The sequence below is a fragment of the Solea solea genome, chromosome 9 (genome assembly GCF_958295425.1).
Source record: "Solea solea chromosome 9, fSolSol10.1, whole genome shotgun sequence".
Lineage (NCBI taxonomy): Eukaryota > Metazoa > Chordata > Actinopteri > Pleuronectiformes > Soleidae > Solea > Solea solea.
This window is the reverse complement of record NC_081142.1, coordinates 25,565,070-25,592,339: the sequence shown is the minus strand read 5'-3', so window position 1 is coordinate 25,592,339 and position 27,270 is coordinate 25,565,070. Positions and strand designations below refer to the sequence as shown.

The window sequence follows — 27,270 nt, the reverse complement described above, 5'->3', positions numbered from 1 at the left end:
CTCTTTTTGTTAAGAGAGTACTTTTTAACTTAAAGGCGACATAGAATGCTTGTATCACACATATGTTAGTTATTGAGGTCTACTTACATATATTAACTTGTTTTCATGGTTAAAAACCTCCCAGTCGCAGCAAACGAGCCGATCAAAATATCTCCTCACTGACGCTCTTGTCAGCCGCGCTGTTTCAGACCAAAACCACACCCCCAGAACGTGGACTGTGTTGTGATTGGCCAGCCAACGAGAGCTTTCCTACTGTCCTGTGATTGGCCAGGTACCTGGAAGTGACGTAATAGATAGGCCAGCTCTCAGATACACAGCTCCCCCTCCTGCACGGTGGATGCTCTGCATCTCAGCAGCTACAACGAGAGTAGTTCTACTTCTTCTGCGGTTGAATGTACGCAACCGGATGTGCCCGGACTAGTGCCCGCACCGGGAGGCGCTACGGTGGTGAGAGGAGTGGTGAGGATTTCTGATGACGACATCAAACTACGGAAGTGCCGATCCGCTTCGCAGAGCCAAGGAAAACAATACAACACTATTTTCTCAGCAGTGGCTGAACTGTTGTTCTGAAACTTTAGGGTTTCATAAACGAGGTAATGACGCAGATACACACACACACAAACGCAGCGTTAATTGGAGCTTCCGGTCTATGTGGCCTTTAATCATCAATCAATGATTAATAATTATTCATTATTATCCATCATAACCACATAATAAAGGACTTTTGTTTGTTTCCTCACTTTATTTTATAAAACAGCGGCAGATACAGACAGTTAAAGCACTGATGCTAATGCTAATGCATAACACTGATACTAACGTTCATACTGATAATCATAAATAAGTACATTTAAGTGTCATCATTATTGCTGACGCTAATACTAATTCTGATGCTAACAAGGATGCTAACACTAGTGCTAACATGGATGCTAACACTCATGTTAACACTGATGCTAACAGAACAAAGTCAAACTGGTTTTATAAAATATATGCAGTCCAGTGTCAGAAAGCAGGAAATTACATCATGATGTTAGAGGCAGGCTTGAGGGCAGTGGGTGGAGCTCAGTTCATGTCTCTTTTTATTGTTATATGATTTATTTTATTATACGGTGAAGTGACGCCCCCTTCAGAATCACATGATGCTGCAGCACATGCACGGCTGTTTCTTCTTCTTCACTTCCACCACTCCCCCCGCCTCACACTCCGCCTCCCTCGTCGCTGTCTCCCCATTGCTTGCCATCATGGCCGCCGGAGGTTTGGCCCTTGGTGGTGAGTCAGAAGAGGCAGAGGAGGTGAGAGGAGGCAGAGCTTCTGTCTGCGCTCTGCTGCAAGCCTCTTCCTCCACTCGTCCTCCTGGGGACATTTTGCCGTTGGCGTCGTTAATGACAACCAGCTCGGCCGTCACTGTGCCTTGTAGCCCCAGCACCCTCTTAGTCTCCGCCTCGTCCTCCACACTCTGGTATCCCATGAACACCATGGTGACCGGTTTCTCGGCGCTGGCCTCAGACACGTCAAGCTCGGTGGAAGGTTTAGCCTCAAGTCCCACGATCTCCACCGCGACCTGAGACTGCGACCGCTGAAGCTCAGGCCCCGCCTCCTCCTGGAATTCTGCCGTTGAGAGTGAGGTTACCGTAGCAACAGTCTGCGACATCATGGAGGCTTCATCAGCCTTGTGGATGAGCTCATCGACCTCGGAGCAGCTGAGCAGGTGGACGCCGTCTTCACCGTTCACTTCATGGACCACTGAGACAGAAGAAGAACCAGGATCAGGACGCCTGCTCTACAGTGATAGTCAGCTGTGACATCACTGGTGACATCACTGCAACAGAACTTCACCTTTCTGCTCGTCCTCATAAACTTTGATCCCTTGTTGAGAAAGGTCAACAGGAAGTGTAGTGTTAGTGGACAGAACCCGGGTTTCTCCCGTCAGTCTGTCTCGCTCTACGGTAATTTCCACCGAGTACACCGCTGTGAGACAGGTTAGACACAGGTTAGAGACAGACTAATTAGAGACAGGTTAGAGACAGACAGGTTAGAGACAGACACATTAGAGACAGGTTAGAGACAGACAAATTAGAGAGAGGTTAGAGACACACAGGTTAGAGACAGACAGGTGATGATCCTCCATGTACAGGGTTAGGGTTAGTTAATTGTGGAGCTCCACAGGGCTCACAGCTTTATTTATCAATGAGACCTGACCCAACTCTGGGAATGTATCAAAGACATTAAGTTCTGGATGACTATCTGACCACATGGTCACTTGACGTCACCAAAACTATCTGACTATCTCTGTCGCGAATCTGGTTCTGTCAGAGATTTGTTCCTGGTGTGAACAGTTGTTTCTTCGATCATGCACTCTCAGTCTAACGATGTAAAGAACCTGGAGACAATGTTATTTGGAGTCTAGGACCTGGTCTTGGACCTCTTCTCTTTATCTTCCACCTGGTCTTGAACTACGTCCTGGACCTCTTTTCTTGTACCTTGGCCTGGTCTTGCACCAGATCTTGGAGTTCTGTTATTGGTCTTAGACCCAATCCTGGTCTTGAACAAGGTCCTGAACCTCTGTTCTTGGTTCTGGTCCTGGCCTTAGCGGTGATGTAGAACCAGGTCTCTCCTTTTCGCGGACTTACCTCTCTTCATCTCCATCGATTCTCTTGGTGTGTTGATCTGAGGACTTGTGTGAACTTTAACCTCTGCAGAGGATCATGGGAAAAGGAGGCGGGGCTCAGTATGAGTCAATGACAAGGAAACTGATCATTTATAATATGATGACAGTAAAGTCACCATATTAGTGTAATATAACTGCTGTCATGTGACCCCATAGTACTGTAAATGTTAAGTAATCTGATTATTGTAATAATCTGAGAAACTCATTACTGCATATAAACTATCAATAATCTGATTACTGGATTTAAGTACCTATTACAACTGCAGTAATCTGATTTACAACAATCTGAATACCAGACTATAACTCCGCTGCTACAACAACAGTAATTTGTAACTGTAGTAAGATTATAGTCTCACCGTGGACAATGGGATGTGGAGCTCCTTGACCTCTGACCTCTGTAGCTGATCACAGAGATGCAGTGAGAAACATTTTGTAAAGCAAAATCAAAGAAACAGAGAAGAAAAATTTTACCTTTGACTGATCCTGTGGCCACCTGCAGGAGGTGAGAGGAAGATGAGTGATATTACAGTGAACAATCAGATTAGAGTGGTCAGATGCTGCTGTTAGTATGATTTATATAATCTGACCACTGTTGCCTGACTAATATAATCTGACCACTGCAGCATGACTAATATAATCTGACCACTGTTGCCTGACTAATGCGATCTCACCACTGTAGCCTGACTAATATAATCTGACCACTGTAGTCTGACTATTATAATCTGACCACTGTAGCATGACTAATATAATCTGACCACTGTAGCATGATTTATTTAATCTGACCACTGTTACCTGACTAATATAATCTGACCTCTGTAGCATGAGTAACATAATCTGACCACTGTAGCATGACTAATATAATCTGACCACTGTAGCATGATTGATGCAATCTGACCACTGTAGCCTGACTAATATAATCTGACCACTGTAGCATGACGAATATAACCTGACCACTGTAGCCTGACTAATATAATGTGGCCACTGTAGCATGACTAATAAATATGACCACTGTTGCCTGACTAATATAATATGACCCCTGTAGCATGACTAATGCGATCTCACCACTGTAGCCTGACTAATATAATCTTACCACTGTAGCATGACTAATATAATCTGACCACTGTAGCCTGACTAATATAATCTGACCACTGAAGCATGACTAATATAATATGACCACTGTAGCCTGAGTAACATAATCTGACCACTGTAGTCTGATTAATATAATCTGACCACTGCAGCATGAGTAACATAATCTGACCACTGTAGCCTGACTAATATAATCTGACCACTGCAGCATGAGTAACATATTCTGACCACTGTAGCATGAGTAACATAATCTGACCACTGTAGCCTGACCAACATAATCTAACCACTGTTGCCTGACCAATAAAATCTGACCACTTTAGCATGACTAATGTAATCCTACCACTGTAGCATGACTAATATAATCTGACCACTGTAGCATGACTAATATAACCTGACCACTGTAGAATGACTAATATAAACTGACCACTGTAGCATGACTAATATAATCTGACCACTGCAGCATGAGTAATATAATTTGACCACTGTAGAATGACTAATATAATATGACCACTGTAGCATGAGTAATATAATTTGACCACTGTAGAATGACTAATATAATCTGACCACTGTAGCATGACAAATATAATCTGACCACTGTAGTATTTCTAATATAATCTGACCACTGTAGACCAGTTTGAGGCAGATGTTGGTTCTGGTTCTGGACTTCTGTTTTTTTCTTCCTGTTGTTTCTCTGTAATAATTGTAAGGTTGTGACCTTACAGTCATGTATGTTATGAATCAGTGCTTTACAAATAAAATTTACGTGAATTAACATAATATGACCACTGCAATGTTTATTCTGATCACAAGTGTGCGGGTGTACTCACTGGAAGTGTTATGGTCTGACACTCATCTTCAATTTCCAGACTGACCAGTTCCTGCTCCAACCTGCAACACACACACACATAAATGGACAAATCATAAATAATTAGATCAGATTAAACCTGTTTTACCAGGTGTAATCATATTAAGTGGATCAGATTAGACCTGCTGATAGTCTCTTCCAGGCTCCTGGTCTTGGCCTCGTCCTGCTCTACTTGTCTCTGGACCTGGTCCTGGTTCTGGTCTGGTCCAGCAGAGGGTGCTCCATCCAGCAGCCATCGCTCCCTCAGAGTCTTAGACTGAAAGACAAACTCATCAATAACAAGGCAGTCAGAGATGGCAGACTGTCGGCCTGTATGTGTAACAATTCTTGGGCAACGCGTGTCTCACAAATCACAAATTCTAACAGGCCTCTGTCGCTCATATAGCGAGTGTCAAGTGCGGAAGCACAGACAGACACACAGAGCCACCAAAAACAATACTTCAACTCCCACTCTGTGGGGTGAAGTGACAAAACTGATCATGTCTTTGTCTGTCTGTACCTGTTTGTGTCTGTCTCAGCCTGTACCTGTCTCTGTCTGTACCTGTCTCACCTTCAGGTATTGCAGTGTTCTCCTGTCGTCCTCCAGTTGACGTCTCTTGTTCTCCACTTCTGTCTGCAGCTTCTTCTTCTCCTGAGGCATGATGGGAAATGTAGTTAGTAAATGTGTGTGTGTGCGTTTGTGCATGTGTTTGTGGACTCACTGTGATGAGCTGCAGACGATCCTGAGTCTCCCTGAGAGAGAGAAAACAAATGTTTGACTGTAGAATGTTTGACTGTTTGACTGTAGAATGTTTGACTGTTTGACTGTAGAATGTTTGACTGTTGAATGTTTGACTGTTTGACTGTTTGACTGTAGAATGTTTGACTGTTGAATGTTTGACTGTAGAATGACTGTTGTGTTGTCAGTGTTGTACTAACAGCCGACAGTTGCACACAACTAAACATACTAATTCACAACTGTTAGTATATACTGAATCCACTGAGTCTCAACTACAGACAAGTGCAGAACTAACCAACCAACTTACTAACTAACCAACCGACTGACCAACCAACAGACTAACTAACTCACTCACTCAATCACTCACTGCACACGGAGATGTTTGGTCAGTATTGATCACAAACCAGATGCTTCATTTTTTTTTAAAACAGCTCAATAAATGATTCAAGGATCTGAATACACACACACACGCACTTGCACACGCACACACACACACACACACAAACAGACACTCAGCAGAAACAGTGACTCAGCACTTTGCTGTATGATGATGTCACAGTAAAAGAGAAAAGAGAAATGAAGATGAAATAAAGAAATGAAGGAAAATAAAGAGATGCTGTACTCACTGCATCATCATCATGTCTGATCAGTCCAACAGAGACAGGTCATGTGATCCACAGCAGAGGAGGCGGAGCCACACCCAACTAGGAGGGAGGGAGAGAGAGAGAGGGGAGGACAGAAGTGAAGGAGACTTTCTCTTTCAAATAGAGTGAAAAGATGCTGCATTCAGGGACAGTTGGACATTTGGAGTCAATCTGATTACAACCTGACTACAATCTGATTACAAAGTACAGCCTGATTACAACTACAATCTGATTATAACCTACAGTCTGATTACAATCTGATTACAACCTACAGTCTGACTACAATCTGATTACTGCCTTATTACAATCTGCTAACAATGTAACTCGATCTGATTACAGCCCGACTGCAATCTGATTAAAAACTAGTCTGACTAATATCTGATTACAACCGGACTAGTCAGATTACAACCTCTTGTTCTTATGGTAATACCGGGCAGACTGTATATTGACAGGTGCACTGCTGCCCTCTGCAGGAAAAACAACTCCTGTCACTTCAGTCTCACACATCAAATATCTCTTCAGCCAATCACATGGCAGCACTGTCATGTGACATGGTGTAGACTAGAGTTTTTCCACACACACACAACGATGTGGAGTTTTTACTAAGACTTCAGAGGTGAGAGATGAACACATGAATCATCACCACACATTTCATAAGCACAATGGTACAGGAAACAGTGGCGGGTCTTACAGGAAACAGTGGTGGGTCTTTCAGAATAAAACACTGTAGACTGTGATGAAGGGAAACTTTTATTTTGAAAGAAAGTGTAAACATAGTGTTTCTGTGTGTGTGTGTGTGTGTGTGTGTCATTACACTTATAATTCATGTTTCAGTTTCACAATAAAGAAAAAAAAATCCAAACATTTAAAGAAATAAAGTAAAATTCAGTTACTGTAATAACGTTATTATCGATAATCATAATATTATCATTATTATTGTTAACAATAATAATGGCTGAACATTAACTGTCATTTTGTCAATTCTTTAAAAAAATATTTTTCACTTCCCACTGCTGAAATCTGATTTTTTTAAAAAGTCTCAGTAAAAACAGCGGTCTGGTCCTTTAATGTTTAATGTCACTAAGCTTCAGTCGCCAATCAATCGATCGATTAGTGATCGATGTATCGTACCAACGTTCAGTCTCATGGTGTTTAAAAGAAAAATAAATAAATAAATAATGAATGAATGAATGAATTAATTAATTAAAAAGAAATGTTGGGATTTTTTTCAGTCTTTTCTCAAATATATAATATTGATTATTGATAATATTGATAATGGAACATTCTCCTAAGATACTGATAATTAAAATGCAATCACTGTCCAATCAGAGAGTGGCAGACTTTAGAGCTGAGCATTAACCGCTGAGGATCATGGGTAATAAAGTTTAAAGATCAATCACCAGTGTAACCATGGTAACGTTACATGCTTTCTTCAAAAGAAAGAAAAATGCGATCAATGTAATCATCATGGAAATGTTTACGACTTTGATGTCGGTAAGTGACAGGAAGTTTCTGTTGATGTCACACAGGTGAAGCTATGATTTGTAACCATGGCAACAATAACAGTCAAATTCTCCACCTGTTGAGTGGTGTGGGGGCGGGGCTTAGAACTCGACCTTGCAGGCAGGGAAAGTCTCCTCCTGCATGGCCACGGTGCTGTTGCTGCCCAGCACGGTGACAGACAGCGCCCCCTGCCTGTCGTGAGTCTCCTGGTACCACTCATGCATTGCCAGCGAATCAAAGGTCGGAATCAGGGTCACCTGAGGTCACAGGAAAGGAAAAGACCAATCAGAAAACAGATGGTTAGACAGCGACGATAAAGTCACTCAGTAATCACTGACCTGGACGTCGGGCCAGTTGCTTTTCCCATCCAGCAGGGCATCTAGGATGCTCCTCATAGACGCCTCCTTCACTGGCTCCTCCCCACTGATGATGTAATATGATGAGCGGATGCATCTGAAGAACTCCACGTCGACAGTGGAGGAGGCGTGGCTTGACGGCAGGTAAGCCAGATCCAAATAGACTGCAGAACCCGCCACTTTGGACACTGCAATCAAAAAAGGTGAGATGTCTGTAATGGCCACTGGGTGGAGCTGTGAGTGCACTGTGATGTAAAAGTACTATGCTGTTGTTTTATGTGTAAGTTTAGCCAGTGTCTCAGAGGATGTTGACGATGATTCTGTTGTAGTAATCTGAGAATAGTAATCTGGTTGCAGCGTATGCTCTGGGTCTACCGTGTCAGGGTGGGGGGTTACCTGAGGACTGAGGTCTCGCTGTTCCAATTCTGGATCCACCAAGGGAATTCCGGGAAGATGGCTTGACATCGATACTGGACGCAATCTTCAGTGACCCGGAGGAACTGCTTGCCTTGGACTTTCCGTTATTAGCTGTGGAGCTCCCGGTGGACACCTTCTGCATCAAACCAGATTGTTTCTTTTTGGCAGCAGAACTCTTCAGACTCCTACTCAATCCATCAGTCTCAGTGTCTGCCATGCAGGCTCCAGGCTGGGGCGGTAAAGGAGGCGGGTCCTTGACTGGGACAGGGTGTGGGTCATGGGAGGACAGCAGAATCAGGCCACTGGAGTCATCATCAGAGTCTGCAGTGATTGAAGGACAGTCCTCAGTGCCAGGTGGGACATCAGAATCTGTGGCCGATGGAATAGAGTCGCTGATTGATGTGGGCAGAGTTTCCTGGCTGTAGGCTAAAGGGTATTGGCTGCTGTTCTGATCCTGAGAGGAGTTGTTGTTTCCTGAGATGTCAGGTAAGTTACCAGTAGAAGGTTCAGGGCCGACATGCTGCTGATGGGTCTCTGGTGTCCTGGGATGCTGAAACTCACAAGGGGACACCAGACACAAATCCACATCATGACAAACATCGGAAGAGAGTTCCGACATCCCGTGAATATGCTCTTCAAATCCATTTCCACAACACTTGAGGGGTCGGGTCAGGTCAACAGCATGTCCGTTAGAGAAGACTCCATCTCCAATGGATCCTTTGGGCGACAGCGCCACCTGGTCTGAAGAAACTGACAGGGATTCATCGACTTCTGTGGAGTGAGGCGAGCTGACCTCAGCAGGCATGGAGGTCATGGTGGGGGAGGAGTCTGGCATTAGGTCTTTTAAGAGGCTTGATATTTTGTCCTGAGTCGTTGTGGAATTTTCAAGGCCCTCCCTCAGGGAACTCAGGTCTGAGGTCCTACAAGAACCTCCCTGATTGTAGTCCTCAAAGCCCAGGCTTGACCCTCTCGCTCCAAGGCTGGTGTCCCACTGAGTGTCTTCTTCCAGAGACTGTTGGAAAGGGGTGTGTCCTGCACTATTCAGGGCTGAGTCTGCAGGAGAGACCAGCTCCAAAGTTTTCTCTTCAGAGCTCCCATAAACGTCATCAGGTGTGTTTTTCGGGGATCCCACGACTGGCTGGTATGAAGTCGGATTGAGGTCAAAGTTAACGCTGAGGTCACTTTTTGGTGTTTTGGCATGGGGTGAAGGGGCAGCCCTTTTCTGGTCCATGTCAACACTGCGAAACATTTCAGGACTCTCCACAGTGGAAGTCTGGTTCTTGTTGAATCCTAAGTCTGCTGTGGCCGCTTGACCTTTGTTCCCATTGTCGTCATCATTGCCCGTCATGTCCTCTTTACAATTTTCCTGCTCTTTTAATTCTGACTTACATTTTGACCCTTTGTTCAAAGTGTCTTTCTTCTGCAGGGTTCCAGTCTTTCCTGGTCCTTTCTTTAGTTCTGAGCCTGGTGTTGGTGCCACACCTGAGGCCACACCTGATGCCTTTTTCACTTCTTTAACAGCTGGCTTTGTCATTTTCTTCTCCTCAGTCTTTACATCTTTCTTACCATCTTTCTTTGGTTCAAATTTAAAGTCTTTCTTTGGCTTTGCACTCGCAGTTTCCCTCCTGACAGCTTCCTTCTTTTTCTCTGTACTCTCTTCCTTCTTTGAAACAGTAACTTTCTCATCTTTCTTCTTCACTTCCCTTTTCTCTTCCTTTGACGCTTCTTTCTTTGGAACAGGTTTTTCAGGAGGTTTCAGTGGCTTTGATTTACCATCTACATCCTTTATTTTTGGCTTCTCTTCTCCATCCGACTTGTCTTTGGGAGCGACATTGGCTGCTGCCTTTGGCTTGACTTTCAACTCGTGTTTTTTGAGCTTGTCTTTCTGTAGGGCACTACTGGGTCTGAAGTCCTTAGAACTGGTCTTAAGGCTTTCCCGACTCTCTGCTCGTTTCGGTTGTTTCTCCGTTTTGGATATTTCTAGATCTTTCAAACACACTGATGAATGTTTGAGAAAATCTAGATGTTTAAGTTTTTCAAGTCCATCCAGAATCTTGGCCTGTGGCGTGCATCCTGGGAAAAGGACACGGATGATCTTCTCCTGAGGGCTGAAAGGATGCCAGACCAGCAGAGCACAGATGGAAACCAGGCACGGCAGTGGAAGATTTGAGCCTTTTACATTTGATCCATTGTTTGGCCAAATCTGCATTAAAGCTTCCAGTTCTTTACTTCCATTGACTGGATTGAGAGTGTACAGTTCCAGGCGGCCCACGCCCATCTTTTGAAACAAGATAACTGGTTCTAGAATGGGTCCACTAACCCGGCAGAGAGGTTCGGGTTTGACTGCCAGTCTTTCCAAGTACTGAAGAGTGAGAGCCACTTGGTCACAGCTCCTCAACTCGCTGGGATCTTCCTGAATGGATTTTAGTCTGTCGGGAACATTGAAGAAAACCACACCAATCTCAGGAGAGATGAGGTTCTTCATCCAGTCCTCTTCACTCCGAGTTGTGGAATCTTCTTCCTGCTCGGCTACTTTTCTCAGCAGAAGACTGTTCAGCCCGGGCAGATTGTCCACACCGATATGAGTCAGGAGCACAGAGTCAATTCTGTCCAGGTGTCGAACCAGTTTCCAGAAGCAGGAGCGAGGGTCAGAGCCGCCATTCACCAGAACATTAAAACCATTGACGGCAAAGAAGGCCGAGTCCCCTTTCCCACCAGGGAAGACGTAGCAGCAGGGCCGAGAGAGTTTCAAAAAACCCACAGTGCTCGGTGGTTCCAGGAGGTCAAAGGGCGACTCGGGCTCCAGTGACTCAGAGAGATACTCGGTGAACTCCTGTAGACCCTCCATTTGTGGGAGGATGGAAGGAGGATTGATCTGCAGGTTTATGATGTCCTGAATGTCATGAGTCTCCAAACCAGAGTTCCTCCAAAGACCGTGGTCTGGACAGCTGAGGGTGAGGCTGGCCTTCACCGAGGGGTGGGCGGAGCTCAACAACTCTGTCACCTGGCAACACAGAAAGAAATTAACCATTTACAACAGTAACAACCAGGTTTGGGACAAAACTACCATTTCCTGTCACAATTATCATTGATAACACCAGTACAACAAAACATGTGCTACATCAAATTCACCCCTGCCAGAAACAGCAGCAGGTTGGTTCCTACCTCTTCATCAGCCAGAATGTTGATGAAGTCACTGAGAGAGAAGCAGCCTTTCTGTAACACAATGTCACCGCTCTGTTCCACGCACTGGCCAACAAGAAGCAACAGTTTGTGACGAGAAGAGTCACAGAGCAGCCGCCGCACCTGAACACACAGACAGGAAGTGTCAGACAGATAAAGGACAGACGGTTTCACAATGTTCTGCTATATTTTACATATAATTTTAAATGTACTTTTAAATACACTGTGAAAATATTTGATGTCTGTTCTCACCTCAGCACAAACAAAGTCCTGAACTGGATTCACAACAACCTGCGTGTCCAGGACATCTCCATGGTGACGCAGAGTCTTCTGACCTGCAGGGAGAGGAAACAAAGAGCCAATCACAGTAAGTCTTGAGACAAGGACAGCGTTGGTTATTTAGACGTGAAACTATGTCACGTCGTCTTTGTCCAGGAAACATCTGAGCTAAAAACTGAGCTTGACCTTTAATCCTCATTTTACAGGAAGTCCTCTGCTTACTTCCTGTCAGCTGGTGATGTGGTTACCATAACAACAGCCTTCTACTGCTGGATTTGATTAAACCAGGAGACTGTTCCTGGAGAACCTGGAACCTTTTAACTCAGGTTCTTGATCTCGTTTCTAAACATCTGACACATGTGGCCCCGCCCACTGTGAGTCTCATTCTTCCTGTTCCTGTTTTTTTTCTCTCCACTGACTGAGGATGAGTAGACAGTGAAACCATGAAGACATCAGTGTGATACAGTCATTTACACTGTTACTATATTTATATGACCCACTTTAAAAACACAACACTTCAACTATGTAACAAATAACCCGTAGCATGACTCAGCTAAAATAACCCACAGCATGACTCGGCTAAAATAACCCACAGAGGCACAATTACTATTACTATAATTACTTTTATTAAAATAATGACGTGACAGTCACCGCACATTTTATAGACATGGATAGAATTCTCAAAACGGCCAAAGCTCAGACGAGCCACACTGCCAAAACGTTGCCAGATGCATCGGCGGCAAACTCGGGAGAGTAGACCGTGAGTGGTGAGTCAGTGCTCTCCATCATTGACAGCCCTAGTGTGAACTGTTGGGTTAGTAGTTAGCTTCTGGTTTGAATGTGGAGTCCTCTCTAGTGCAGGAAAACAAATGTGTGTGTGTGCAGACTGTTCAGCAGAGTCTCAGCTGACTGTGACACACACACACACACACACCCTGACCTCTGACACAAAAACATAAACAACAAACACTGTGAACAATGGTGTCAGATTTGCTCACACACACAAAGATTATTAACTGATCCAGAAAAATAGTTATCGTTAAAAATAATCTGCCTTGTGCTGATGTCATAGAACAGTCTCTCTCTGTGTCTCTATGTGTGTGTGTGTGTGTGTGCAGTCACATGTCTCAGTCATGTTTTTCATGGTCTTCAACGTTAACATGTTACTGTTGTTTCTTTTCCTATTTGTAAATTTAACTGTGGATCATAAGACACACACATCTCACCTGGGACGTCCTCGGACAGAAAAGCTGAATGACGTGATACAAAGAGTTTGAGCTGCTGATCCAGAACTGAGACATCCAAGTCCATGGACCAGCACCGCACACCTGAGAGACAGACAGAGAGACAGACGGAGAGACATCATATGTCAATCATGTCATATCTGCTTTGGCAATGTCAACATATGTTTCCCATGAAAATTGAGCCTTTTTGAATTTGAATTTCAGAAAAAGGCAGACATTAACTCCTGGTCAGTAGAGTCACCCACTTCCGGTCAGTGTTGTCCAGATGAAGCTGATACTTGACTGACAGGTGAGCATCCGGTGAGTCAGGACTTTCAAAAATAAAATTCTCTTTTTTAAAGTATTTAAAAATTATTGAATGATTGTGTAAAATAACAGATTTCAACATCATATACCGCGAGAAGAGGAAGCAGACAATGTGACAACATCTGAACCCAGAACTGTAATTAATCCGATTAATAATGAAATGAGTTCAGTGTCCGTGTTCAGAAAGAGGAACCAGTGACCTTACCCAAAGGAAGTGCTTTACACGCAACTTTTACGGGTTTTTTAACAAGTTTAAAAGTTTATAACAGAGTTTACTGGAGGCTGTGTGAGCCCAGGACACGAGGTCTTACAGCCCGAGGTGGAACCTGAAGCTCACGCCGGACGGAAACGTGTTTCAACACGGTTTGAGACCCGACAACAGTAGCGACGTCAGCTGCTGCTCATGGGTTTTATTGTGAAAGGCCCGTGGACTTCCCGCCCTGCAGACCGCCGCTCCGGTAAACTTCCCCAGACTAACCTGAGTCTATCTGCCGCAGCAGCCGCTCCAGCAGCCCGGGGCTCCGCAGCGCTCCCACCACGACCAGCACCGAGTAACGGGCTCCGGGCGTGGAGGAACTCCTGGAACCGGGACCACTACGCTCCGCCATCATGGCCTGGACAGTCCTTTCGTGACGTCACCACGACGCTCACGCGGACCCCGCCTAGCTCCGAATAGAGGCATGTGATAAGAGACGTCCAATGAGAGAGGAGCAGTGAGCACCGTGACCAATCAGAAGCGCGCGAGCGGTGCGTTCAGGCTGCAGAAGGAAAAAAAGCTTATTTCTCAAACTAAATTAAAATTAAGCTGTTTTAAGAGAAAATGTGGGTGTTTTTTTTTCCATATAATGTATATTTTAGTTGATTTAATGCTTTGACGATTATTCACTTACATTCAAGTCCCACTTTATTTAGTTCACGATAATGTCACGTTAAATTGATCTCATGTTCCCATTATTCAACGCGCTCCTGAACGCAACACAGCTTGTCAACATGGCGGCTCCTTGCGCAGGAAGATGTGCTTTCTTCGTGGAGAAAAAGAAGCGTTTTTGTAAAATGATCGTGGGCAAAGGAAAAAAGTTCTGTGGCGAACACGCGAACATGGTGAGTTCACGGACACGTTTCACAGTCACTCATGGCGTCACTTTTAATTTAGCCTCGTAGCTTGGTGTAAGAAAACGCTCAGAGAAAACTAGTCAGCGAAAATCACTCGGAGACAAATAGAGCTGATTTGAAGCTTTTGTCATGATTAAAACATTTCCGATTGTTTAAGCTTCTTAAATGTGAGTATTTTCTTCATTTCTTTGCTTCGCATAACAAAGAAATCATTAAGAGTCAATCATTTTGGTTTGTGGACAAAACAAGACATTTGAGAACATAATTTCCAGGTTTGACGAACACCGATCAACATTTTCTGATATTTTATGGACAAAACGATTCATTGATTAATCGAGAAAATAATCGACAGATTAATCGATTATGAAAATAATCGTTAGTTGCAGCTCTAGAGACAAACAGACAACCAGTCAGACAGACAGTCCGAGAGCTCTATCTTGTGTGTGAGTGGTCACCACTTGTGTCCTGTTTTCAGGGGGAGGACAACGGCAGGAGGATCATCTGTCCACTCGACCCTAAACAGTCAGTCACTCATTAATCACAGAGAAATCACTAGTCAATCACAGATTGTAAGATTGTTACAGATTGTTACACAGAGTGTAAATGTCTCCACCTTCAGCACAGTGAGTGAAGACAAACTGGACAAACACCTGAAGAAGTGTAACTCCAGAGACAAAGACAAACCTGTGAGTCAAATGCATTAACGTCCCCTCAGCAACACTAATGGTCAATGGTCACCTCGGGTTGCATCTTTATGTCTCTGAACATGTCCTCCAGGTTTACTATGTTAAGGACATCAATGCTGGATCAGCTGATGGAGACCAACCTCAGGAGCAGGTGATGCTAACTGTGCTAAATGTGTTAATGATCCTAATTGTGCTGATGATGCTAACTGTGTTAATGATACTACCTGTTTTAATGTAGCCAACTGTGCTAATTATGCTAACTGTGCAGGTGAGCCTGTGTGAACGCAGCAGGACAGAACTCCAGTCTCTGTTGGATAAACTGAAGAAAGCCATCGCAGGTAAGCACTCCTCCTACTCCTCCTTCTCCACTCCTCCAGGAGAACCTGTGTAGCTGACAGGTGAGTCATAAGACACTGTTGCTGTGGTTTCAGGTTTGCAGTGTGACGTGGAGGAAAGCGTTCTGTTTCACTCTGTTCTCCAGGAAGAACTCAGGAACCCAAAGAATGGAGACTCCGCCCACAAACACCTGATGCAGCAGGTACAGACACTTAAGGACAACTCAACACACCTGAGATCACAAGTCTTCAGAGACTAGGTTATGAACACATGACATGCCATTTAGAAGACCTGTTGGGTGTGTCCAGTCCTCCATCTTAGGTCACCTGGAGGAACTGGGTCTGCTGGGAGGAGGACGCTGCTTTGTGGAATTTGGGGCAGGTCGAGGGAAAATGTCTCACTGGATCCATGAAGCCCTGAAGACTTGTGAAGACCTGCAGCTGCTGCTGGTGGAGCGTTGCAGCACCCGCTTCAAGGCACAGAAACCTTAGACTCCAGACCATCCAGACTTTAGTCCAGACACCTTGAGTCCAGAATTAAAGCTGCATATTAACCGATTTTTCCACCAATTATTCCATTAATTAATCGGGTAATCGGAGGAAGATATATATATATATATATAAATTTTATTTTTTTTATTTTATTTTTTTTTTTAAATTAAAGCAAACATTTTAATCTTTATTGTACATTTCAGAACATATTTTGGCAAAGCAAAATAAATAATAAATAAAAAAACTAAGCATTGCCTTGAGGTTGGGCATCTTAACTAAACATAAACCTTTTAAAACACAGCTGAACTCAAACTGTTGTTTAAATGTTTCCCTGCAGTTTTTAAATGATCTGTGAAACAGATTTATATTGGAGGAATGGTTTCAGCTTGTTCTCCGGTCTCTGCTTTGCTCCAGGTGGACGGGAAACATCAGGATGCTGGAGTTCAGTTTGAGAGGCTGCAGGTGGACATTCAACATCTGGATCTAAGTAAGAGTCAAACATCTGACTTATGGTTCCTGGTTTTATCAAAGCCACTGATCTGACACTGAATAATTTTCAGGTAAAGTTCCTCTGCTCACAAACAAGAAACTTCCATTGGTCGGAGTTGGGAAACACCTGTGTGGAGCAGCAACAGGTGAGAACAGTCCACTTCACTCTGGATCTAAGACCAGATCTTTCTTCAAGACCTGAATCTAAGCCCCGAGTTTATTTGTATCGTTGTTAACAAACCCGGTTTCTGTGGTCAGATCTGGCTCTGAGATGTTTGTTGGAAACACCAGGACCCAGAGAAGAAACTGAACCACCACCAAAACGGATCAAAACCTCAGATTCGGCTGCTGCTCCTGGTCCACATGCAGATTCTCCTGATCCAGGACTAGCTCCAGACCCAGGTCCTGTCTGTGGTTCTGTTCTGGGCCTGGTGGTGGCGCTGTGCTGTCATCATCGCTGTGAGTGGCGTCACTATGTGGGTCAGAGGTTCTTCCAGGAGCGAGGACTTGGAGCAGAAGAGTTCTCAGCCTTCTGTCGGATGTCCAGCTGGGCCACATGTGGACTCAGGTCGACCAATCAGGATGAGGAACACAAAGCAGCCGAGGAGATGGACACTGTGCACGGGTAAGCATGACCTATGACCCCTCAGCTTAAAGATTCTGTCAAATACTGATCATCAACATCCACAGGTTAAAGTGACAATGACGACCTCTGACCTGTGAGTGGGTGGAGCTGATACTGAACATAGTCTTGTCTGTCTGCAGGTTTCTGTCCACATGTGAGCGAGAACAAGTGGGACGACAGTGTAAACGTCTCATCGACAGTGGGAGACTTCACTACCTGCGGGACAAAGGATTCAACGGCAATCTGAGGCGATACGTCGACGCCCACATCACGCTGGAGAACGTGTTACTGACAGCAACGCCCCGCCCCCATCACTCAAACCCTGCCCCAATCATGTAACTCCTCCCTATATCATCATACATCCCCCCCCTATCACTCTTTCTCTGGTCAAATATTTTTCACATTCTGAATTTTATTTTGTCAGTTTCACGTGGAATGAAAACAATGTTTTAAATAATCAAGTTAAATGTGAAATTTTTCTATTAAAACATTTTCAGTTTCCTTTGTCAATGTGGGGTGATGTCACAGCAGCAACTGGTTATTGGTTGATAAATTATTTGTCAGGGTTTGGGTTATAGTTATGTCACAGACTCACTGTTGGTCTGATGTTAGCCTGTCAGGTTAGACTTTGAAGGGGTGTGTCCTACTAACGGTTGAGGGCAGTGTGCCCTCTTCCTCGACTCTTGGATGTACGTCTTCATGAACTCTCGTCCAAACATCTCGCCTTCTTCGTCCTCATCGTCATTGGTCTTCAACGGCGTCACGTCCAGAGTCAGAGGATTGTCTCGGAAATTCACAAACCTGCTCAGAGACGAAGATCAGAGACCGTCGAGGACACGTGGAGACAGGCGACGTGTTGTGGACACACTGACCTGAGGTTGGACATGTCCTCCATCAGAGGGGGGATGTCTCTCAGTCGGTTACCGCTGACAACCAAGGTGTCAAGACTGGCCATCCTGCTGATGTTCTCTGGAAGGTTCTCCAGCTCATTCCTCTGCAGCCACAGAGAGTGAAGCTTATCCATCCTACACACACACACACACACACAGGCACACACCTTGCTGTTCACTGAATGCTGTTTCAGGGGGTGTGGTCAGATGATGTCACACACCTGTGTATGTCCTCAGGTAAGCACTGCAGACAGTTGCCGCCCATGTCGAGCCACTCGAGCGCCGGTAGCCCGACCACACAGTCCGGCACGGAGGAGAAGTGATTCATGGACAGATCAAGGTGCTGCAGCTTCTTCAGGTTTCTGAACTATATAAACCAGAACAGACCTGAGATCAGCTGGAGTAGAACCGTGGTTAGACCGGGTTCAGGTTTTGGTTTGTACCTGGTCTGGCAGCTGCTCCAGGTCCCGGTTCATGGCCAGCTCCAGTGTCTGAAGATTCTCACACCAACTTAGCTCTTCAGGAACAAAGTGGACTCTGTTGTAGCTCAGCAGCAGCTCTCTGAGCCGGGTCAGCTTCCCTGAGACCAGAAGAACCAGAAAACTCAACATCCAGAGAACTGAGGCTGAACTGTCCTGTCACTGCAGGGTAGTCACAACCACACTAACAAGACCAAGAGCACAATCTAACCTAGGCCAAGACTTTTAAGGACTGAGAGCAAGACCAAGGCAGGGCATAGTTCTATAGTGGACTTGACTTGATCCTGGTACAAGTTTGGCCTTGGTCTTGTTAGTGCTGTCTTCAATACAGCATTAAGTAAACCTGTAAACTGACCAATCTGTTTGGGGATCTCAGTGACCCCGTTGCGAGACAGATCAAGTACCAGAAGGTTCTGGAAGCTGGAGATGAAGTGAGGGATCTTCTGCAGGCCAGTCCGGTGGATCTGCCACTCCTGGACCTGAGACAACTGGACGAGGCAGTCTGGCAAAGACTGTAAAAACCAAAACAATAAAAACCACATCAGATACCGTGATCTGGGACACACAGCAGGTCAATGTGTCGTTACCTTCCAGTCCTCCTGTTCAATGCGGAGGACCAGTCGTCCATCTTCAGTCGTCAGCTTCTGTTTAAGTTGAGCCAGTGTCGCCCGCTCCTCCCACACCCCGACATCCAGTCTGGACCAGAGACCACAAGACAGGACCAGGACACAGGACACAGGACACAAATAATTGTTGTTAATTTATGATGTAGTTGGCGAGGCTATGGATGTGGCTATCTTAGCTAAGCTTAGCTTAGTATAAAGACTGATCACACATTCACCTTCTGCTCCAAACTCATTTGTGCTTTTATACATATTGACGTGACAGTCTGCTTCAGGCTTTCAAGCGTTGTGTGCAATGAAGAAGCCCCAAAAATAAAATAAACTCACTGAAACAATGACTGGTTTTAGTCAGACGTCATTTCTGCCATTAGTGATCAACTGAGATACTGCAGGTCTCAGTGAACAACAGTCCTCAGGTTGCTTCATGATGTAAGAGGTAATGTGGCACCAATTCATAGCTGACTGTGCTCTGAGCGCCACCTGCTGCTGAGAACCAGCCTGAGACACAGACACGAGTAAAAACTGATTCAGAAATCATTTCAGGGATGAGGGGGCGGGGTCTGACCTGTCCTTCCTCCTTCTCCTCAGCTCCTCCACTTCCTCCTGCTCCTCCCTGCTCCTCGTGATCCTGCTCTCCCACAGAGCTTTAACAGAGCTGACCACGCCTACCATGACAACCATGATGATGTCACAGGGGACAGGTGGACAGGTGAGGTGATCGCTGACCTGACTCTGAGCTGCAGCCTCGTCTTCCCTCTGACCATCCTGAAGTCAATGATCACAGAAAGTATCACAGTATTACATTTCACTGTCAATTCTAATTTCCTAAATAAAACATTTAGCATCTAATAAGATCAAATAAAAATTGTTTTCAGCAGTAAAGTCATAAAAGTGTGGATTTAAGTGATGAAGACAAGTGTGAACGAAGAGTGAAATGAAACAAGATTAACAAGTGAAAACAAAACTGGTACTTATTACTGCAGTAGTTACCACTGCAGTAGTTAACACTGCAGTACATGTAGACTATTGTAACGTACCAATTCTCACCTTATAGGCAGCAGTAGTCTGATAGTACTAACAACGCTACTAACAATACTAGTAACAGTACTAACAGTTGTCCTCCATTATGTGTCTCCTCAGCTGAAATCTGACCTCAAACCTGCTGCTGATAATTTTAGCCTCCAGGTCACATGACAGGTGTGTGTGTGTGTGTGTGACAGAGTGGACAGTGTCAGCCATGGCGTCATCTGGAGGACACACGATGGAAGTGTTGGATCAGGTCCAGTCTGAGTCCAGAATCCAGGACAAAATCTCCATGTTTTATCTCGGACTCATTTGAGGACAAACAAATTTGATACTTTTGATTTTTATTGATGACTTTTACATTTATTCATCAGGTTCATTTATTTCATCCCAAACACAGAAAACCCAAACTTTAAATTCTTACAGTCATGTAACAGACACTTGTCAGTAAGGAGCCAGTACAGGGGAGAAAAAAACCCAACAGTGAGGAGGAAGTCCAGGAGAAACAGCCCAACACAGAGGAGGAAGTCCAGGAGAAACATCCCAACAGTGAAGAGGAAGTCCAGGAGCATCCAACAGAGAGGAGGAAGTCCAGGAGAAACATCCTAACAGTGAGGAGGAAGTCCAGGAGAAACATCCTAACAGTGAGGAGGAAGTCCAGGAGCATCCAACAGAGGAGGAAGTCCAGGAGAAACACCTCAACAGTGAGGAGGAAAGGAGGAACGCCAGGAGCACAGTTAAGAAGACACAGACCCCCCCCCCCCCATGTTGAGGATTGTATCAGTATCTTTCAGTTCTACATGTTTTCATCACTTTCCATCAGATCAGAGGCTGCTGTCAGTGTGAATGAGTACTGTCAAGATTTCAGTATTAGTGTTGATCAGTGTTGATCAGTGTTGATTAGTGTTGATACTGATGGATTCGCTGACATGATCGCTGGTTTGAAATCACTTGTGTGGCTGCTGCTCGACTGATGTCCATTATTTATCTTCTTGAAAAGTGATGCCAACAGTAGCACCACATTAGCTTGCGTTGGAGACACTGTTTGCAGCAGCAGAAACGTTTGTCCACCATGAAGGTGACAGAGTTAAAAACATCAAACATGATCATCTGATGACATTTGAGACGATAAGAAAATGCTTACAATGCTAGCAGAGTTAGGCTATCTTTTTTGTAAAGCAAAGTTAGAAGACAGTTTGTCCATAATGTCTGTGTGTCCTTCAGAGACCAGTGTCAAACCTCGACAGCAACCTGATTAACAAGCAGACTTTAGCGCCTCCCCTAAAGCAACAGTGAATGGTGTGTGTGTGTGTGGGGGGGGGCAGGGGGCTGTCACAGTATGTCTGTTGGGGTTAAGGCTAATGTAGAATGTTTATTTCAGGTCCAGAACCATGCGGGCCGGGTTCTGCAGGTACTCGCTCCACAGGTTGGAGAAACGACACATGGTGGCGCCATCGATGATGCGATGATCTGCCGACCAGCTGACCTTCATGATGTGGGCGGGGACCACCTGACCATTGGAGCCAAACCGAGGCAGAACCTGAACTCAAACACAGAGTAGACATAAATCCACAGAGCGACAGCGTCTATGTCCTCACTTTTGGACTTGTTTGGACTCACCTGGATTTTGCCCAGAGCTCCAATAGCCACCTCTGGAGGAAGAATCACTGGTTTAGCGTATGTGCCACCGATCTGAGGGAAGCACAAAAAGAACAGGGTTATTGTGTTGTGGGAGGGGTTACATGAATAGGTGTGTCTGCAGTGGACTCACTGTGCCAATGTTGGACAGCGTGAATGTTCCTCCAGTCAGATCACTGGTTCCCAGTTGACCTTTTGACCCCAGCACCTGCAGGCGGTTCAACTCGAGAGCAATGTCAAAAACGCTGAGCAGCTGCACGTTCTTCAAGTTAGGAACCAGCAGACCCTGACTCGTGTCCATCGCCACGCCAATGTTGTGAGACGCCTGAGAAACAAGAAACACCGTCAGCACTGCGGCAACAGGAAACACCATCACTGCGGCAACAGGAAACACCATCACTGCAACAGAGGTCTGAGGTCGCAGGTGATTGGTCAATTAATCTCGGCAGAGGAAAGAGACACACTACAGAGACACACCCTCGGGAGGACCTGGAACAGAGAACCTGGACCACAGGGCCTGACCTTGATTAAAGGACCTGAATCAGAGGACCCTGGACGAGGTTGTTACCTTGTAGGTGATGTTCTGACAGCCTTCGTCTATCGAAGCGTTCAGGATTGGGTAGTGGAGCAGACCGAGGGACACAGCCTGAGCCAAATAAAACGCAGCGTCAACACTCAACATGAACCAATGAACTTCACAGTTCTGATGACTTCAGGTGTGTGTACAGGTGTGTGTACAGGTGTGTGTACAGGTGTGTATACAGGTGTGTGTTCAGGTATGTGTACAGGTGTGTATGTTCAGGTGTGTGTACAGGTATGTGTACAGGTGTGTGTTATGGTGTTTGTGTTCAGGTGTACCTTAATAAAAAAGGGCATGTAGCTCAGTTTAACCCCTCGATGTCCAGCTGCAGGTTTGAGTTCTTCTCTCAGCGTCACCAGACGACTCAGGTCGACTTCATCACAATAACCGAAGTGAGGAATTTTCAGTGCTGCCGTCATGGTCTTCACCATAGCCTTATGGAAACCTGTGGAAACATTGATCTGGTTTCATCGTGTCGTGACGTCACCATCTCATGACGACATCACAATGATCGTGTTTACACTGCTGCTCTTCCACTGCTTTAACTGTTGTGGAAAGTGGGCGTGCCTAAAAAGGCTTTTCAGTGTGTAAACACAGTCAGACAGAAGCAACAGATCAACGATGCTGCTCATTCATGACTCATGTTGTCACATGTGCCATGAAGCAGCAAACGTTTCAGGAGCCTGCACTTGTTCGTGCAGTGAAACCAGCGCAGATGATGTCACCTCTGACCTGTCAGGGGCTCAGTGATGTCCTTCCCTGTGAAGATGGCTCTGGCAGTGGTGGTGGGTGGGGCTTTGATGGCCACTGACGTGCTCGCCAGCCTGGCAGCAGCAGAGACCTGAGCCGGACCTGGAGTGTGAATCTCTTGGACTGGAGTTGGAGGTAAGATGGCGCCTGTCTGTTTTGCCAGGAAGTTGAGGATGTCCTCCTTCAGAATACGTCCGTCTTTACCGGTGCCCACAACTTCACTGAGTTTTATCTGAGGACAAACCAGGATGTAAGACAAGAGGACAAACCAGAAGACGACACACTACCAACACCACACAATGACACACTCACATTGTTCTCCATGGCGAGGCGTCTGACTGCGGGCGTGGCCTGGGTTTTGTGACCTTTGATCTCTTGGTGGGTGTGTTCTTCTCGAGCCATGGCGGGCGTCTCCACCACGTCCTCCTCCTGTATGACCTCTGAGTCACAACAGTGACCGAGTCAGATCAGATAAACTGGATTTGAATAAAAACCAGGCATGGGTCAACTCACCAGGATTGGACTCCGTCTCGATGTCCACCAGCGGTTTTCCTACAAGCGCTGTGGCGTCCACATCGTAGTAAAGTTTTTTGATGACGCCATCATAGCGGCTGGTGATGGTGACAGAAGCTTTGTCACTCTGAACCTCACAGATGCTGTCGAACTGGGACACTCGGTCTCCCTCCTTCACGTACCTGACGTCAACAACAACAACACGACTGTGATGATTCTTCAACACTAACAAGCTTCTGTGTCAGAGGTCACACGGGATCAACACCTACCACTCCTTCACTGTCACCTCCATGATCCCTTCACCGATGTCCGACAGTTTGAACTGGACGACTGGTCCTCGACTCACTGAGGGATGACAGACGCATTATCAGTCACACTGGGGTGATCGTAGCCCAGCAGTAGAGCAAGTCGTCTTTCAATGGGAAGGTTGTGGGTTCGATTCCCAACTCCTACTACATGCCGATGTGTCCTTGGGCAAGACACTTAACCCGATGTTGCTCCTGAGGGCTGTGTGTGTGAATGGATATGAAAGATGCGTGATAGAAAATGTGCTGCACATAGATGCTCTGTATGAATGTGTGAGTGAATGAGTGAATAGTGTAAAGTAGCTTTGAGTGATCATCAATACAACAGTGTTCTCTACCTAACACTAACCCAAACAAAACACTGAAAGAAATGATTCTGTCCCATTGTTTTTTTTAATGTAATGTTGTTATGGCTGGGACTGTGTGTACTTACCTCACTAAAGTCAAGTATGTCATATTATAGATTAATATTCATGCTTCAAAGCATAAATCAATTAAGAATCCATGAAAATATTTAGGAGGATCTCATGAACATATAGACCTATATATAGATATAGAGGGTGCATGCCTCTCATCTCTTTTTGTCTTCTCTGTATCAAATGCAGCCTGGATTAGAGTTCCCAACGGGTCGGGCCGGCCCAACAAACCCGACCAGGCCCGCAGGTTAAACACATTTCTTGCAGTTTGTAAATTATATGTTGATTGATGTGAATCATCGGTGTTCATGTGTGGTGAAGAGTAAATCTGGCTGCCTGCTTGATGGAGAGGGGCAAACCTGACGCCCCTGCACGCGCACCGGTTTTGCGCATCACTCCACAAAGCTGCAACATTCCTGTGGCCGAAATTCAACCAGTTGTGGATGCTGCCCGCTGACCAAAGGGCCAATGTACAACATATGTGAAGTCCCGACTGTTAGCTGCGCAAAAAACCCAGATGACGTGAGCCAGGAGACTGGTGCTGCGTCAACAACAGCAGCAGCAGCAGCAGCAGCAGCAGCAGCACCCACTCCCGCTTCAAATAAAACACAGCACTTCGTTCAATGGGAAAATGTATTTCGGGCTGGGTCGGGTTAGAGCAGACAATTCATGCTGGTATGTCGGGCCGGTTCGGGTGTAAAGACCAACGGGCTGGGTCGGGTCGGGTTGTAATTTTCAGGCCCGTTGAGAACTCTAGCCTGGATCATTTCTCTATGCGCTGCTTCATCCCCACATCCAAGTCATGATCTTTATGACGAGGATCGAATACAGTCGCCCTGAAGTGCAGGGGATCTGAGTGGATCTTAGTAAAACATGTTGACAGACTTAAGCTCGTTGTCGCCCCAACAAGCTAGAGGAGCTAGCGGTCTTCAGAGGTCTCCTTACTACACTGCATACAGGGCAGATTATGAACTCCCCGCAACATTCACTCGGATCCCCTGCACTTCATCACAACTGTACTCGATCCTAGTCATAAAGATCATGACTTGGATGTGGAGAGTGCGTCGAGAAATGATCCAGGCTCCGTTGGATATGAAGAGCCCGCTTGGAGACGACAATATCATCGTCCATCACAATGTTTTACTGTTAACATCATTGACTGCCAATTTAGGGGACATCGCCCAACCCTACTGTCCACCTGTCTGTCTGTGTCTGTCCACCAGTCCGTCTGTGTCTGTCCATCTGTCCGTGTCTCCGAACAAAACTGCTGACTCACCCATGGTGGTGTGTAGTGTCCTGCGTTGCAACGTCTGGAGGCATCTGTTGTTGGAGAGCAGCAGCAGGGGGCGCTCTGACCTGAAGCCCTGAGGCCGGAAACATCGGCGGCGGTACTGCTGAGTCAGCTGACAGACAGGGAGAGTAATGTGATGCTGAGTCACTGTTAGCTTGAGTAAGTGTTCACATCGACAGAGTATGAACATCAGTGAGTATGTTAGCTCTGTTGATTCATCCAGTGTCAACATAAAATTGTTTATTCCATTTTTATTTTTCCAAGTGTCTGTTTACATAACAAGAAAAAAACTGGGAGTAACATTTTACTTTAGGGATATTAAAATTCCCCAAGGTCAATGGTCAAAATTTTAACATGTCAAAAGTCAAACACTCTGTGTGTGTGTCTGTGACTGTGTGTTTCTGTACTGTGTGTGTGTGTGTGTCTGTGACTCTATGTTTGTGTCAAACTGTTGTTACTTCACCCAATGGAGTGGGAGTGTTTTTGGTGGCTCTGTCTGTCTGTCTGTCTGTGTGTGTGTGTGTGTGAGCAACAGAGGCCGGCAGAGGCTTGTTGGAATTTGTTAGAATTTAGAATATTTTTTTAGAATTTTGACCCTGACGTGATTTGAACACGCAACTTCCTGATCTTGTTGCGTGAATGGGGTGAAGTCTGACATCTCTGATTGTTTTGTGAGGTTTGTTTTACAGTTAATTAAAAAACGATTTATCCTTCATCCCTATGATCATACCAACGATTAAGAAGTGTGTAGGTTTTCTGGTTTCTTTGCTTCATAAAAACAGAGAAAATCTTTGGGGACGTCACCATTTCCACGTTTGACAAACACTGATCAACATAAGCGACATATGAATGGATGATGAAAATAATGGTTAGCTAAGTTGTAGTTTTCTCACCTACTACTTTAACACAAGTGAAGAAAACTCATTAACTACAGTGACTTAACTTAGCTGTAGCTCACGCCAGGTTAGCCCGGGTTAAACAACACTGTGTGTCCTCCTAAATGTAGTTTTTGTTTCTTTGAACCTGTTAGCATCAAAGTTAGCATGCTAGCATCAGTTAGCTGTTAGCCTAACCAGGTGACGAGCGATGATCGTTAGAATCAAACCGTGTGAAAGTGTACAGTGTTGGACATTCAGTGGGATTATTGTTGTTGTTGTTGTTGTTTTCTCACCAAACGTCTGAGCGCAGTGAACGAGCCTCTGGTCACCGCCGCCATCTTTCCTCTGTGTTACACGGCACAGCTGCACGCCCCTGTCAGCAGCCAATCAACGCAGAGCATCTTCTTCTGTGTGTGTGCGTGTATGGTGGACTTGAGCCAAGGCTGTCTCCTGGTGGTTAGCAGAGGAACAACAGGAAGTTCATTTGTTTTGTGTAAACTTTATACAACAAACATTTTTACCATGAGTCAAATAAATTAAAACACATTTTACATTATTACTTTGTCAACTCAAACAGTTTAACTGAGGTTTTAACTTAGGTTCATCCATGGTTACTTTTAAGGTTTAAATAAAAACATTTTTGTAAGGTTTTATTGTTCAGTGCTTAACTTAAATTTAACTCAGGTTTTAATACGTTTAAATTTGGTTTAGCTTTGGTTTAACTTGGGTGTAACAGGATGATTTTAACTTGGGTTTTACTTTGGTTTAACTTGGGTTTAACTTTGGTTTAAGTGAGGTTTAATTGAGGTTAAAGTGAGGTTTAATTGATGTTTAATTGAGGTTAAAGTGAGGTTTAATTGAGGTCTACCTGGAAATAA

General features: G+C 45.1%; 5 protein-coding genes across 7 annotated transcripts; 1 reads left to right on the top strand and 4 right to left on the bottom strand.

Moving 5' to 3' along the window:
* Nucleotides 1-722: 722 nt before the first annotated feature.
* On the bottom strand, nt 723-6,032 carry palm1a (paralemmin 1a). Of its 3 annotated transcripts, none has more exons than XM_058637544.1 (10): nt 5,961-6,032; nt 5,318-5,348; nt 5,167-5,247; nt 4,739-4,872; nt 4,579-4,639; nt 3,137-3,158; nt 3,022-3,066; nt 2,628-2,690; nt 1,834-1,965; nt 723-1,740 (listed from the first exon to the last, which is right to left on the bottom strand). In XM_058637544.1, exons 1-10 carry the CDS (start codon nt 5,972-5,974, stop codon nt 1,130-1,132), a joined length of 1,194 nt encoding a protein of 397 aa, XP_058493527.1. In that variant the 5' UTR covers nt 5,975-6,032; the 3' UTR covers nt 723-1,129. The 3 variants fall into 3 exon arrangements, with proteins under 3 accessions (XP_058493527.1, XP_058493528.1, XP_058493529.1); XM_058637545.1 differs by having other exon boundaries at nt 3,022-3,060; XM_058637546.1 differs by lacking the exon at nt 1,834-1,965.
* A 683-nt stretch (nt 6,033-6,715) lies between these two features.
* Nucleotides 6,716-13,904, bottom strand: map1sa (microtubule-associated protein 1Sa). The gene is made up of 7 exons (XM_058638159.1): nt 13,745-13,904; nt 12,943-13,044; nt 11,690-11,772; nt 11,420-11,560; nt 8,234-11,258; nt 7,820-8,025; nt 6,716-7,738 (listed from the first exon to the last, which is right to left on the bottom strand). The coding sequence occupies exons 1-7, from the start codon at nt 13,875-13,877 to the stop codon at nt 7,583-7,585; spliced, it is 3,846 nt and encodes a 1,281-aa protein (XP_058494142.1). The 5' UTR covers nt 13,878-13,904; the 3' UTR covers nt 6,716-7,582.
* Nucleotides 13,905-14,218: 314 nt separating this feature from the next.
* Nucleotides 14,219-17,505, top strand: trmt13 (tRNA methyltransferase 13 homolog). Its single transcript, XM_058638160.1, has 11 exons — nt 14,219-14,367; nt 14,855-14,901; nt 14,999-15,065; nt 15,157-15,216; nt 15,334-15,403; nt 15,497-15,603; nt 15,710-15,877; nt 16,307-16,379; nt 16,453-16,527; nt 16,640-17,006; nt 17,147-17,505. The coding sequence occupies exons 1-11, from the start codon at nt 14,257-14,259 to the stop codon at nt 17,343-17,345; spliced, it is 1,344 nt and encodes a 447-aa protein (XP_058494143.1). The 5' UTR covers nt 14,219-14,256; the 3' UTR covers nt 17,346-17,505.
* Nucleotides 17,506-17,608: 103 nt separating this feature from the next.
* lrrc39 (leucine rich repeat containing 39) lies at nt 17,609-20,159 on the bottom strand. The gene is made up of 8 exons (XM_058638161.1): nt 20,046-20,159; nt 19,564-19,763; nt 18,963-19,071; nt 18,731-18,887; nt 18,340-18,476; nt 18,118-18,263; nt 17,879-18,031; nt 17,609-17,807 (listed from the first exon to the last, which is right to left on the bottom strand). Exons 2-8 carry the CDS (start codon nt 19,677-19,679, stop codon nt 17,615-17,617), a joined length of 1,011 nt encoding a protein of 336 aa, XP_058494144.1. The 5' UTR covers nt 19,680-19,763; nt 20,046-20,159; the 3' UTR covers nt 17,609-17,614.
* Nucleotides 20,160-20,348: 189 nt separating this feature from the next.
* Nucleotides 20,349-26,820, bottom strand: dbt (dihydrolipoamide branched chain transacylase E2). The gene is made up of 11 exons (XM_058639360.1): nt 26,686-26,820; nt 25,500-25,626; nt 23,772-23,847; nt 23,503-23,684; nt 23,302-23,429; nt 22,972-23,221; nt 22,518-22,684; nt 22,228-22,305; nt 21,793-21,984; nt 21,642-21,713; nt 20,349-21,561 (listed from the first exon to the last, which is right to left on the bottom strand). Exons 1-11 carry the CDS (start codon nt 26,728-26,730, stop codon nt 21,394-21,396), a joined length of 1,485 nt encoding a protein of 494 aa, XP_058495343.1. The 5' UTR covers nt 26,731-26,820; the 3' UTR covers nt 20,349-21,393.
* Nucleotides 26,821-27,270: the final 450 nt, after the last annotated feature.